At 37.6% G+C, this 10,335-nt stretch overlaps 1 protein-coding gene across 11 annotated transcripts; it reads right to left on the bottom strand.

Moving 5' to 3' along the window:
* Positions 1-5,976: 5,976 nt before the first annotated feature.
* Positions 5,977-9,823, bottom strand: LOC143892807 (uncharacterized). Of its 11 annotated transcripts, none has more exons than XR_013255628.1 (7): positions 9,525-9,820; positions 9,336-9,394; positions 8,113-8,326; positions 7,835-7,953; positions 7,486-7,600; positions 6,398-6,650; positions 5,977-6,238 (listed from the first exon to the last, which is right to left on the bottom strand). XR_013255628.1 is itself a non-coding variant. In XM_077397676.1 (6 exons), exons 3-6 carry the CDS (start codon positions 8,252-8,254, stop codon positions 6,510-6,512), a joined length of 411 nt encoding a protein of 136 aa, XP_077253791.1. In that variant the 5' UTR covers positions 8,255-8,326; positions 9,336-9,394; positions 9,525-9,820; the 3' UTR covers positions 5,977-6,509. The 11 variants fall into 11 exon arrangements, 4 of the variants coding, with proteins under 4 accessions (XP_077253791.1, XP_077253790.1, XP_077253792.1 ...); XR_013255627.1 differs by having other exon boundaries at positions 6,398-6,544; XR_013255633.1 differs by adding an exon at positions 8,897-9,067 and having other exon boundaries at positions 6,398-7,953; positions 9,525-9,823.
* Positions 9,824-10,335: the final 512 nt, after the last annotated feature.

The raw sequence follows: 10,335 nt of genomic DNA, 5'->3' as shown, positions 1-10,335 counted from the left end.
CCCATTCCATCAACTGTTATGTTCTGAGGAGGAGGGTAACTATCTTGCTAAAAGGCTTCTAGATAGACTTATGGAGGGGGACAGTAGATAATATCAGTAGAAAACTATGGGAGGGCTGTCCAACCTATTACAGCAAGTCTTGTTGCAAATTTTTCCTAGCAGTGGATTGTCTTGAAAGCGTTGCTTTCATTTTCTTATGCAAAGTTCCAGAATCTTTTGATTTGAACACCGTATGCCAGCGATTTGAAAACTTAAGAGTGCTGACCGAGAGCCAATACAAGAGGTTAAGGCTTTTTCTATGGATACATCATTAGCGGGTTCTACGGTAGGTCGTTTGCAGGAATATACCGGAAATCATGTGAAGTATTTGATGCAATTAAATGTAGTGATTTGATGCCGGGCTATGTTGCCTTCCTTGCATTGCTCTATGCTTGCGGTCATTTGAAGCGTGGGCGATGAAGGCGATAACCCAAGCCCATCTTTAGGGGACTCGCTCAATCTAAGTAGCGCTCTCCTCTTTTGTTTAGTAGGCGTACTCAACCTTTCAGATATGCCCCCTGTTATGCATCAAAATTTATAAAAATCAGAAATATCATTGCATGCATTTGTATACTCTATTAAAATTTTTAATATTCTTCTCTTGTACTAAACTTTGAGTTAGGTTCTGAAGATGAATTGACTGTCCAGGTGAGACTATTTTGAAAGCTTATTTTACTTAGGCTACCCAGCGGCTGGTCTGGGCTAATTAATTTTATTTCAATAAATTGTTTAATTGAAGGAGGAAATCAGATGACTACTCTATTCGATATTATCGACATGAGTACTGTCTGATTTCAAGGCGGTTTGTAGGAATATTATCCTGTGTATTTGTGATATCAGATGATTACTTTAGCATCATCTGATTTCACCCCCATATTGGGGCAGTGGTACTTGTGGTTGGGCATAGAAGTGTTTAATGTTGTTTCTTGCTTTGTTAGGCTATCCAGCGGCTGGTCTGGACTAATTAATATTGTTTATCATTGTATGATTGCTATTATTACAGATTGTGCACTCTTTAGTTGTAGATCATATTTTGCTGATATTTGATTTGTTTTTATAATAATTGATTGAAATTTGCGATTATCTGGTAGCATTTTCCTCTCTCTTTGATTAGACTAGCACAGTCTTTTAGATTTCTGTTAGATTTCTTTAGATACTATAACCTGTACTAGGAGACATACTCTGTCTCGTTAGGCAATCCTCCTTTGGAGGCAAGCCTCATTTGTAGAATCCTCTCTGAGATTGCACCTCAGTTCGTTCTTTTGTTAATTAGAGACCAATTTGGTCAATTAGTTGTCTTAGCCTTGCTTCCCCCTTTGCAAGGGCAATGATAAGGTTGCTTAGAGCCCATCTTTGTTTGTTTGGGAGACCCGTCCGGTCTCATTCCCTCGTTAATCCTCTTTGTGTGTTTTTTGGTTTTGGAAGAACACCCTACTCGGCTTGGCTTCATACCCCTACCCTTATGGGTATTGGGTTGCACATTTGTTGCACCCTGAGGGCTAGGTAGCTGTCCGGCCCGGTTGGGTGTTTTACCTTTGCCAAATATGCACAAAGTCTCTTATTTCCTTTTAGACCCGCCCGGTCTCATTCCCTTGCTAAACCTCCTCTTTGTGCGCCGTTTGGCTTTGGGAGAACATCCTACTCGGCTTGGCTTCATACCCCTACCCTTATGGGTATTGGGTTGCACATTTGTTGCACCCTGAGGGCTAGGTAGCTGTCCGGCCCGGCTAGATGCTTTTACCTTTGCCAAATTTGCACAAGGTCTCTTATTCCTTTTGCTTGTAAGCTTCTCCTTAGTCGATAGTCCATTCGCATAGGAGTCAGCCTTGACTAGAGAGTCTTTGACTCATTCATCCTTTAGATAGTATTATTAGAGAGTCTTTGACTCATTCGCCTTTTAGGTGGCATTATTAGAGAGTCTTTGATTCATTTGTCTTTTCAGTAGTGTTGTAGGAGAGTCTTGGATTCATTTGTCTTTCAGGTGTTGTTATTAAAGAGTTCTGATTCAATCTTTCTCTTTTAGAGAGTCTTTGACTCATTTATCCTTTAGTCGGTGTTTCTGGAGTCTTTGGCTCGTGTTTCCATCTTTTAGAGAGTCTTTGACTCGCCTTTCCTTTTGCAGTATCATTAGAGAGTCTTTGACTCTTTTATCCTCTAGTTGCTTTTATTGGAGAGTCTTTGACTCGATTGCTTCCTTTGTGTTGTTATTAGTGGAGTCTTTGACTCGTGTTTCATTCTCTTTTGGTGAGTCTTTGACTCATTCGTCTTTGACGCTTTCATCTCTTAGTTGGTGTTATTAGGGAGTCTTTGACTCATTTGTTCTTGTTAGGGAGTCTTTAACTCATTTGTCTTCTTTGGGGAGCTGTGCTCGCTTGTGATCTTAGATCATTCCTTCGCCTTTGGCGTTAGTTTACTTGGTTTAGGGGTTTCCCCTGTTGGCTCTAGGGTTTGGCCCTAGGGTTTTGCTTTGTATATTCCCTTAGGTCTTTGACCAAAAGGGTAGAAAACTCTTTAAATTTCAAAAACATTGGAAAAAAGTTTTAAAATCCAAAAGCATTGAATATTTTAAAAATTCAAAAACATTAAAAATTTAAAACATCAAAAACATCTGAAAAAAACCTTAAAAAGCCTAAAGTGTTGAGTGTTTTAAAATTAGTAATTAGAGAGTTTGTTTCGAACTACGTTGGCTTGATCCTCTTCCGAGGTACGTAGTGCAGCTTGGGATTTATATCCCAAGTCCAGCCAAACTTTTGTAGATAGCATTTTAAATCTTTTCGAATAAGCAGCTTTTAAAACCTTCATTTTCAAAAGATCTTCCTCTAGAGTTAGGAGTTTCTCCTAGATAGAGAGTTTTAGAGTTAGGTTATGTCTTTTGATAGGTTGTTTGTTTGTTTGCTTGTTGTGTGATTGTTTTAGAGTTAGGGGTTTGTCCTAGAGTTATAGGAGCGCCTCCGTCCGGTCAGTTGGCGATTCACATCGCCGACTGATGACTAGAGTAGGATACGCTAGTCCACCCTTGGTTTTCCTTAGGAAATACAGCCTAGTTACATATAGGTTTGTATGAACCACCAGCATTAGCCTAGGGCTAATCTGCATTTAGTTAGGGCATATAGGGTGTCCTAAAAATCCACAATTCACTGGAATTTAAATAATCGTACAATAAACTTTAATAATTGGTCTGGTCTTTTAGATCGAGTTTAGGATAGAGGGCTAGGTGTCTTAGGCATCATAGCTTAGAATAGGCGCGAAGAACTACGTTGCCTTGATTCTCGTGGAGGCGGGGATACGTAGGCTTCTTTGGATGAATACCAGACCATCCGAGGACTCGGGCTAATAATTTAGAGTCTTAGGATTTATTATGTTGTTATTATATGTTTTGATGTGTTTTCTTACTTTCTCGTACTGATCCTATACCTTTTGCTGTGGCTTGCATGTGTTTGCACATCAGAACTTAGACACCCTTTAGGTTTGTCATTCATAACCTAGCTGTGCTTAGGTGGCACATTTTTCATTTTATTTTATGTGTTTATTATCTTTATCCTCAGGAAATGCATGCTTAGGTAGACGATTCTTGAGGATTGTTCCCATTTCAGATGATTTTTATCCAAACTTCATTGGAGTTAATAATAAATGGCATAAGAGACCAAGTGCTTGCACTCGGACGAATCGGGGGTGCTCTCAGACCTTCCCCATTCGTAACCAGGCACGAACCCATATATATTTCTGGTTATCCATTGCACAGAGGATTTGATTTTAGGGTTCCATGGCATATCCATGGATGGCGACTCTGAGTTTATTTTAGGTATGTCTCGGTTTCGAACCTCGGTTCCGGATCGAGACATATCTCTTTCTTTTTATATCGCCACTCGTGCTATGCTATGAGGGTGGCATCCGTTTCGAGAGTTCCTTGGTAGAGCTCTCCATTCACGTGGATGATCCAGAGGATGGTGTAGGGACTAGTTTCCCTCACCTCACTACCTCTTCGGATCGGGGTCCACAGGGAGTTATGTTGGGATTGAGTCGGTGCTACCGGGGTAATTGTTTTAATGTGGTTACGAAGTTCAATGTTTTCAGCGGCAAGAGCAGCAAGGCGTTGGTTTAATGTCGCGATGGCCTCTTCCAAGTTTTGTTCATGCGTGGGTGAAGGGGACTCATTGATGTTAACAAGCGAAGTGTTTGGTGCCAAGTTGTGGACGGTAGAAATATCAGCTGGGATGTCAGGCATAATGAATTGGTTAGACATAGTAATTTCGTTTATGCTTTTGTATTTGGGTTTACGTTTTATAAGGGTTGCTGTGGGCATACACGGAATGAAGGATCTTCGTGTAGTTGATTAAGTGTATGGGAATCGTAATGAATAGGCAAAGGGGGGAATTCGGGCGTGCCAAATGAAAACTACTATTTTACACCCTATAGGCATCTATTTTACACCCTATAGGCATCCATTTTAAACTCAAATATCTCAAACCAAGAACCCCATTTCGCAAACTTCACTTCTTTGTCACTTATTGCACACAACAAGTGACAAAGAGGGGCAAATGTAAGCACGTGATTTTCAACCACCTTTTGAAGACAACCAAAATGCCATTGTTTTGTTATTATTTACAACCCATGCCCCATTCTCTTTTAAGTATGTAAAAGTCCAAAAAAACCTTCGAATTTACGTTTCCATGCCATCGAGCACTTAAAAACGAGATTTCCATCTTCTCCTCCCCCAAAATGAAAAACCAGCCCTCAACTATCCCATTTCTCCACCCAAAGCTCCCATAAATGGCTGAATCCACTCGAGAATCCCAGAATTGCGCCCTAGACATCCTATTCCAACAAAGAAAGCCGATTTCCCTCTTTAAAAACTTTCCCTAAACACCCAAATCTCTTTCAAATCCCTAATTTATACCCAAATCTTCCAATCACCCTACCAAATGTCCTTTAAACAACCCATTTAACACTCATTTCGTTCAAAATTTAGCCCAAAATCCAATCAAATCAAATTTCGAAAGCCCTAATTGATACCCTAAAAATAGCATTTTTATCCCCTTTTTACCTATTAATACCGTACTCTACAGCCCTCAAAAAACACGAAAAAAACACAAGAGCAAAGCCTCACACTACAAGCTTCAAAATTCTCTTTCTCTCAAGCTCTCTCTTTCTATTTTATCTGCAATTTTCTTCTCTTAGCCTTTTACATTTTTTTCAATTTTTCTCTATATTTTCATTGTCCTTCCATCATTTATCACTGGGGCAGCAGCTTGACGCAGTCTAAAAGGCCTTCAAACATCCCCTTACGACCCTCCGCTCCAACCTCTCCTCCTCTACCCGGCTCGTGCATAGTTCGGCATCCATCTCTCAAACAGGGAAGGCCTGAACTCTTTATACTCTTATTCATAATCTGTTCATGCTAATTTGCTGTTCTGTTTATGTTTTTGCTTAATTTATTTATGATCATCTCCTAAACAATATCATTTGCATTTTCAACTGATTTACAACGGTAGACCTTTGCTTTGTCTGACTTTGTTTTAGAGCATTTCAGCATAGGACATTCACGTACTCTTGCTCGGTCTCCATTCGCGCACGCTAAAGCTCATCAAAACAGCCAACAGGTCCTTCCGTGCCGCATACGCTCCGGCGAACAGTTCTTAGACTTCAGTTTCGCCTCTAGTCACGAATTTTAAAGTGCAGTAAGACGACCCAAAAAGAAAAAGAAAAAGAATCAGTTCACTACTGTACATCATCAGCATTGTAATTAACTGATCAAGCAAAAACAGGTTAGTACTCCGAACCTTAAAACTCGCAGAAAGTAACTGAAGCCTCAAGCCTCAAAATTATCCCAAATTCCTAAGATAAGATTGAATTTAAATCAAATCTTAAAATTTCAAATTTAGTAGTTTTCAGTAAGAAACCACGTGCGATGCACAGGGTGATAAAGGGCAAGAAAGAGAAATGAAATGATAGGTTTCCTTAATTTAATCTGTCAAAAACTACATTGAGTACATCGCAGAGATAATGCAAGAAGAAACTATTAACAGGATAAATATCTTCTTCACTTTTCCATCTGAAACTATATGAAGTGCCTACTTGCTTCCAAGTGCTATCCTCTCTGTCTTGTACTGGATTGTGATCAAACTAATAGATGTTCATTTAATATAACAACTTTGGCAACATCTTCATTAGCGATTCCTCGGAAAACATCAACAGAGACCTGGTCATCAAATTAAAATGTTAAACAGTGTTCATAAAAGTATGGTAGAAACAGTAAAATATAAATAAGTTAAGTCCATGTCCTCACAATTATCTCGGTGAGAGGGAGAAGTGATGAGATTTTTTTTACAAAATTAAAATATTAGCGATAAGAGGTGACCTTAATTGTAATTATATTGAATGAGATATGTATATGATACAGGGCCACAGGTCCAACTGAAGCATAGATAACCACTTGTAAAATAGACCAGGGTAAGCACCAAACAAAGCCTTCACAAAGACATATCAATAACATTGATTGCCTGATCTGCAATGGTAGTTGTTTCCAAACCTCAGCCCCCCAGTCAAATAAGAAGAAAAAGAAACTTTGTAGCTTCATTTGAGGGAGAATTCTGTAGCAGCATGTCACATTTCTATGGCATAGATAACCACTTGATTAAAATTGATGTTGAACCCAATCATTAATGAGGAATAAAGGTCAAATTAAAAAATGGTAGCTATCTTTTAATCACAACAGAGCAACACTGTGCGAACACATCAATTAATTAAGAAAAGAATTTGGACATGCCAAAAGTATATGACCATCACCCACAATATTTCCATATCAAAATTGATCATTGATATTAAAAAAAATAAAATCAACATTGGTCATCGATGTGGACACATCAAGTAAATGGTACTGATCTCTTATTACAATAACAAAGTAGTAATCTTGTGGTAAGTTGATAGACACATTTACAATAATTTGAATTGATTAAATCAATTCATAATAGATATACATGGTCAACATTGTGTAGGGTAAGTACATAAGAAATGCATTGGAATTAGCAAAAGTAATAAATGAGTAAATCAGACTGTTAGATAACCCAAATGAAATTTCCACATGATGAAGCAGATGCGGATGCACAATGATTATGGCATATTTAGAGGGATATCATTATACATTGAAAGTCATGGTGCTATCTGTTTTCATGGACGAGGATTCATCGATTATGATTTCTATTAAAACAACATATTCCATCCCAGGAATGAAGAAAAGTAAAGTAGAAATGTGGTCTTATATTTTTTGATAGAATGGACACTTTTCTATGTTAATTGAGGTCAAACGCAGATAAACTTATTATTATTTTTAGTGCGATATTTGATAATGAGATTTCCCAAAAACTGAAAACCTCTCAAATCCTTTTATCCTATTCTTAGTTCCTAATATGAGCATAATTTTAAAGATAACCCATAAAGGTTTCTCACTTTCATGTTCTAGGTTCAAGTAGCCCTCAAGATGATCCCAGCGTATTAGCCTACTCCTAACCTCGAGGCCTGAGTATCCATCCTCTGGAAGCTCTCCGGTCCAGACCTCGTTTAGCTCAGGAAAGAAAAGTCCATCAATTACAAACCAAATGAGAAAATGAATAATTAGAAACTTAAATAAATAGAAACGGCATAAATTTATGAAAATCTAGCATCTGAATTGGATAACAGGAATGGAAAAAATTAGAAAAGAACAAAATCCAGCTTCCATTTTTTACTCATCTAATATATATCCTATGCTAAGAAATATCCAAATTTGCAAGTATAAAAGAATAAAATATCTATTTACCTCGAGATCTTGTAGAATGGGGATGGATGATGGAATATTGGAATTTGAATGGCCCCGCAATTCAAAGGGCAATATTTGCAACAAAAAAATAAAAGAAAAGTAGCCAATCTCAAATTGACCTGCAATTTAGAGGTTTATAGAAAACCTATTACAATCTCAGTAGAAGGGGAAACCCTAACAATAGAAAACTATTTTCGAAAGTAAATAGAATGATGTAACATGAAGGGTAAGGCCTATAAAAATCCATTCCAGAATAAAACCAAATCAAATGAAAATACCATTCCCAAAATAAGAGTAAGGGCAAGATGCATATGGGCCAAAGTGCAGAGGTTCTGGCCCACATATAGGCCCACAGGGAGCAGCAGATCTGTGCACATTATCAGGCCATTGATCCAACCAGCAGATGTCAGTGATAGTCATTACTGTTTGCCTAAGCCAAAGATGTGATTGATCCTATCCCATTGAAGTACATTAGCTTTTGCACAGAGGAACCTGTAAGAAACAGAAGATTACACTTCTTTTACAAATAAGCATAGAAGTACTGCATAGCCGAGGGAAAACCTTTATATGAAATGACAATTCAGGTTAGCCGCAATCGAGTCATACAAAGATCATAAAAGCATAAAACTGGGACATGAATTAACCAAATGCATACAATGGCCACTAAATTTGACGGACTTTAATATGGTTTAGGATGCTGATTTGTAATGAAAACCTAAATTTAGAAGCATGGTAATTAGCAGATTCAGATTAACTGATAAAGGTATAAATTTAAGCATGTAGAACACGTGAAATGTACACAATCAATTTAACTACTTACTAAAGAATTGCATTATTTAGGTAATTCAGAGGAAAATACATCAAAACAGAAAACTTTGAATCTATAGATGAAAAATGAGAAGAAGCATAAATGCAGACATCAGGATTCATGAAAGTAAGCTCTATTACTCATAGAACCACAGACATTAAGAATCTATAGATGAAAATGCAAAGTGTAAGAAATGTTTTTTGAAATCCGAGAATAACAAAATAAGACATGAATTTTTATTTATTTTTAAATACCAAGTTTTGTGGGCATTGGCTTGAGGCTATGTCCTTTGTTGATCTAGAATTTCTTAGCTGAACACTAAATAGGACTTGGTGAATCATGGAGCCAAGATCCAAGTTGAAGGCAATGAGCTAGACTTGTGCTCCTTGATAAGTTCAAGGGGCCCAATCACATACACATGGCACCTGCAGGACCCAAAAAAAAAGTGGCTATTTACCGCGAATTCTACATAAACACGAAAGGGTAAACGCAGAGTGAAGCAAAAACCTTGATTTTATGAGCACCGGATAAAACTTATCCCCAACAATCAGCATTACAGTTTACAGTGATCGGTTCAATCGAAGTAAAAGATAAAACCCTAATCATTGACTGATCAGAGGTATTCATCTGAAGCCAAAAAATAATAAGGTCCAACCAATTTATTTCCTATGTGAAAAGGAGATGATGAATTACCTTGTGAATTTGTTCCACAACTCTGGAATAACAGTGACTATTGGGCTGAAAGGATGAACCTGCTTATTTTGTCAACAACGAATAAAGCCAGAGTCATACCAATTGAATTAACAGATAAAACCCTAATAATACAAAAGTAAAGAAAAGAAAGTTTGCAGTGAAGAAAACATAACCAATAGAGAAGAAAACCTCAGGTTTGCTGCTGGTGGGCTTTCTTGGCTTCTCCTTCGTCTTCTCAAGAATTAGGGTTTTGCTTGGTTGTAGATAGAGAAGGTAGGTTCGACGATTGTCAACAGAAAGGGTTTTGAGGAGAGAGACGCGTGGAGTAAGATTTCTCGCTAAGAAAGACGTGATGAGAGAGACCCGGCAGATAAGGCAGATAAGGAAATTGAGAAGATGAAACGAAGGAGACGTAACAGGTACATTAAGTTTTGTTTTTTCTATAAAATATCTCTGATGATTGAGAGAGAGAGAGAGAGAGAGAGAGCCAATGAGCCATTAAATATCTCTGAGATTGAGAAAAAGAAAGCACGATTTTACATTTTTACCCTTTCATGAAGGCAAAGATGGCAACAGCAGGTAAGGGGTAAATGGTAGAAATAGAGGAAGAGAGAGACGTAGAGTTTCATTAAAAACCTTATGAAATCAAGCTAATGCAAAAATATCTCAGAAATCAAATAAATCATTCTTTTTCTCTCTGATGCAAGACAAATATCTCTCACAAATATTTTCCCCTTTGTCGTTTATCAGAGAGAGAGAGAGAGAGTGAGAAGGGGAGATGGGACATGTGGTAGAGGAATGATACACAGTCTAAGGTTATTAAAAACTATATAGAAATGAATGATATAGGGGTAAAATGGTAAAAGCATATGAGAGAGAGAGTGCAGGAGATAAATCGAGAGATTAAAAAAAAATTCCCTTTTCCCAGTTCCTATATTGTAGTAGATAAGACCTCTTATGAACTTATAATAAGACACCCAATAATAGCCTTACAAAGCAG

This window comes from Tasmannia lanceolata, unplaced genomic scaffold (assembly GCF_043159265.1).
Source record: "Tasmannia lanceolata isolate RefF3 unplaced genomic scaffold, GAP_Taslan_0.1 ptg000015l, whole genome shotgun sequence".
In the NCBI taxonomy this organism is placed as follows: Eukaryota; Viridiplantae; Streptophyta; class Magnoliopsida; order Canellales; family Winteraceae; genus Tasmannia; species Tasmannia lanceolata.
Note: the sequence above shows the minus strand (reverse complement) of the source record. Positions and strands in the feature narration are given on the sequence as shown.

Bases quoted from the DNA above. Each gene is read 5' to 3' on its own strand.
- LOC143892807 (XM_077397675.1), bottom strand. From the start codon at position 8,254: ATGACTATCACTGACATCTGCTGGTTGGATCAATGGCCTGATAATGTG. The intron at 7,954-8,112 runs GTATTTTCATTT...TCTAAATTGCAG, and splicing joins TTACTCTTATTTTGGGAATG to GTCAATTTGAGATTGGCTAC. The intron at 6,545-7,834 runs GTAAATAGATAT...CTACCATTGCAG, and splicing joins CCATTCTACAAGATCTCGAG to ATCAGGCAATCAATGTTATT.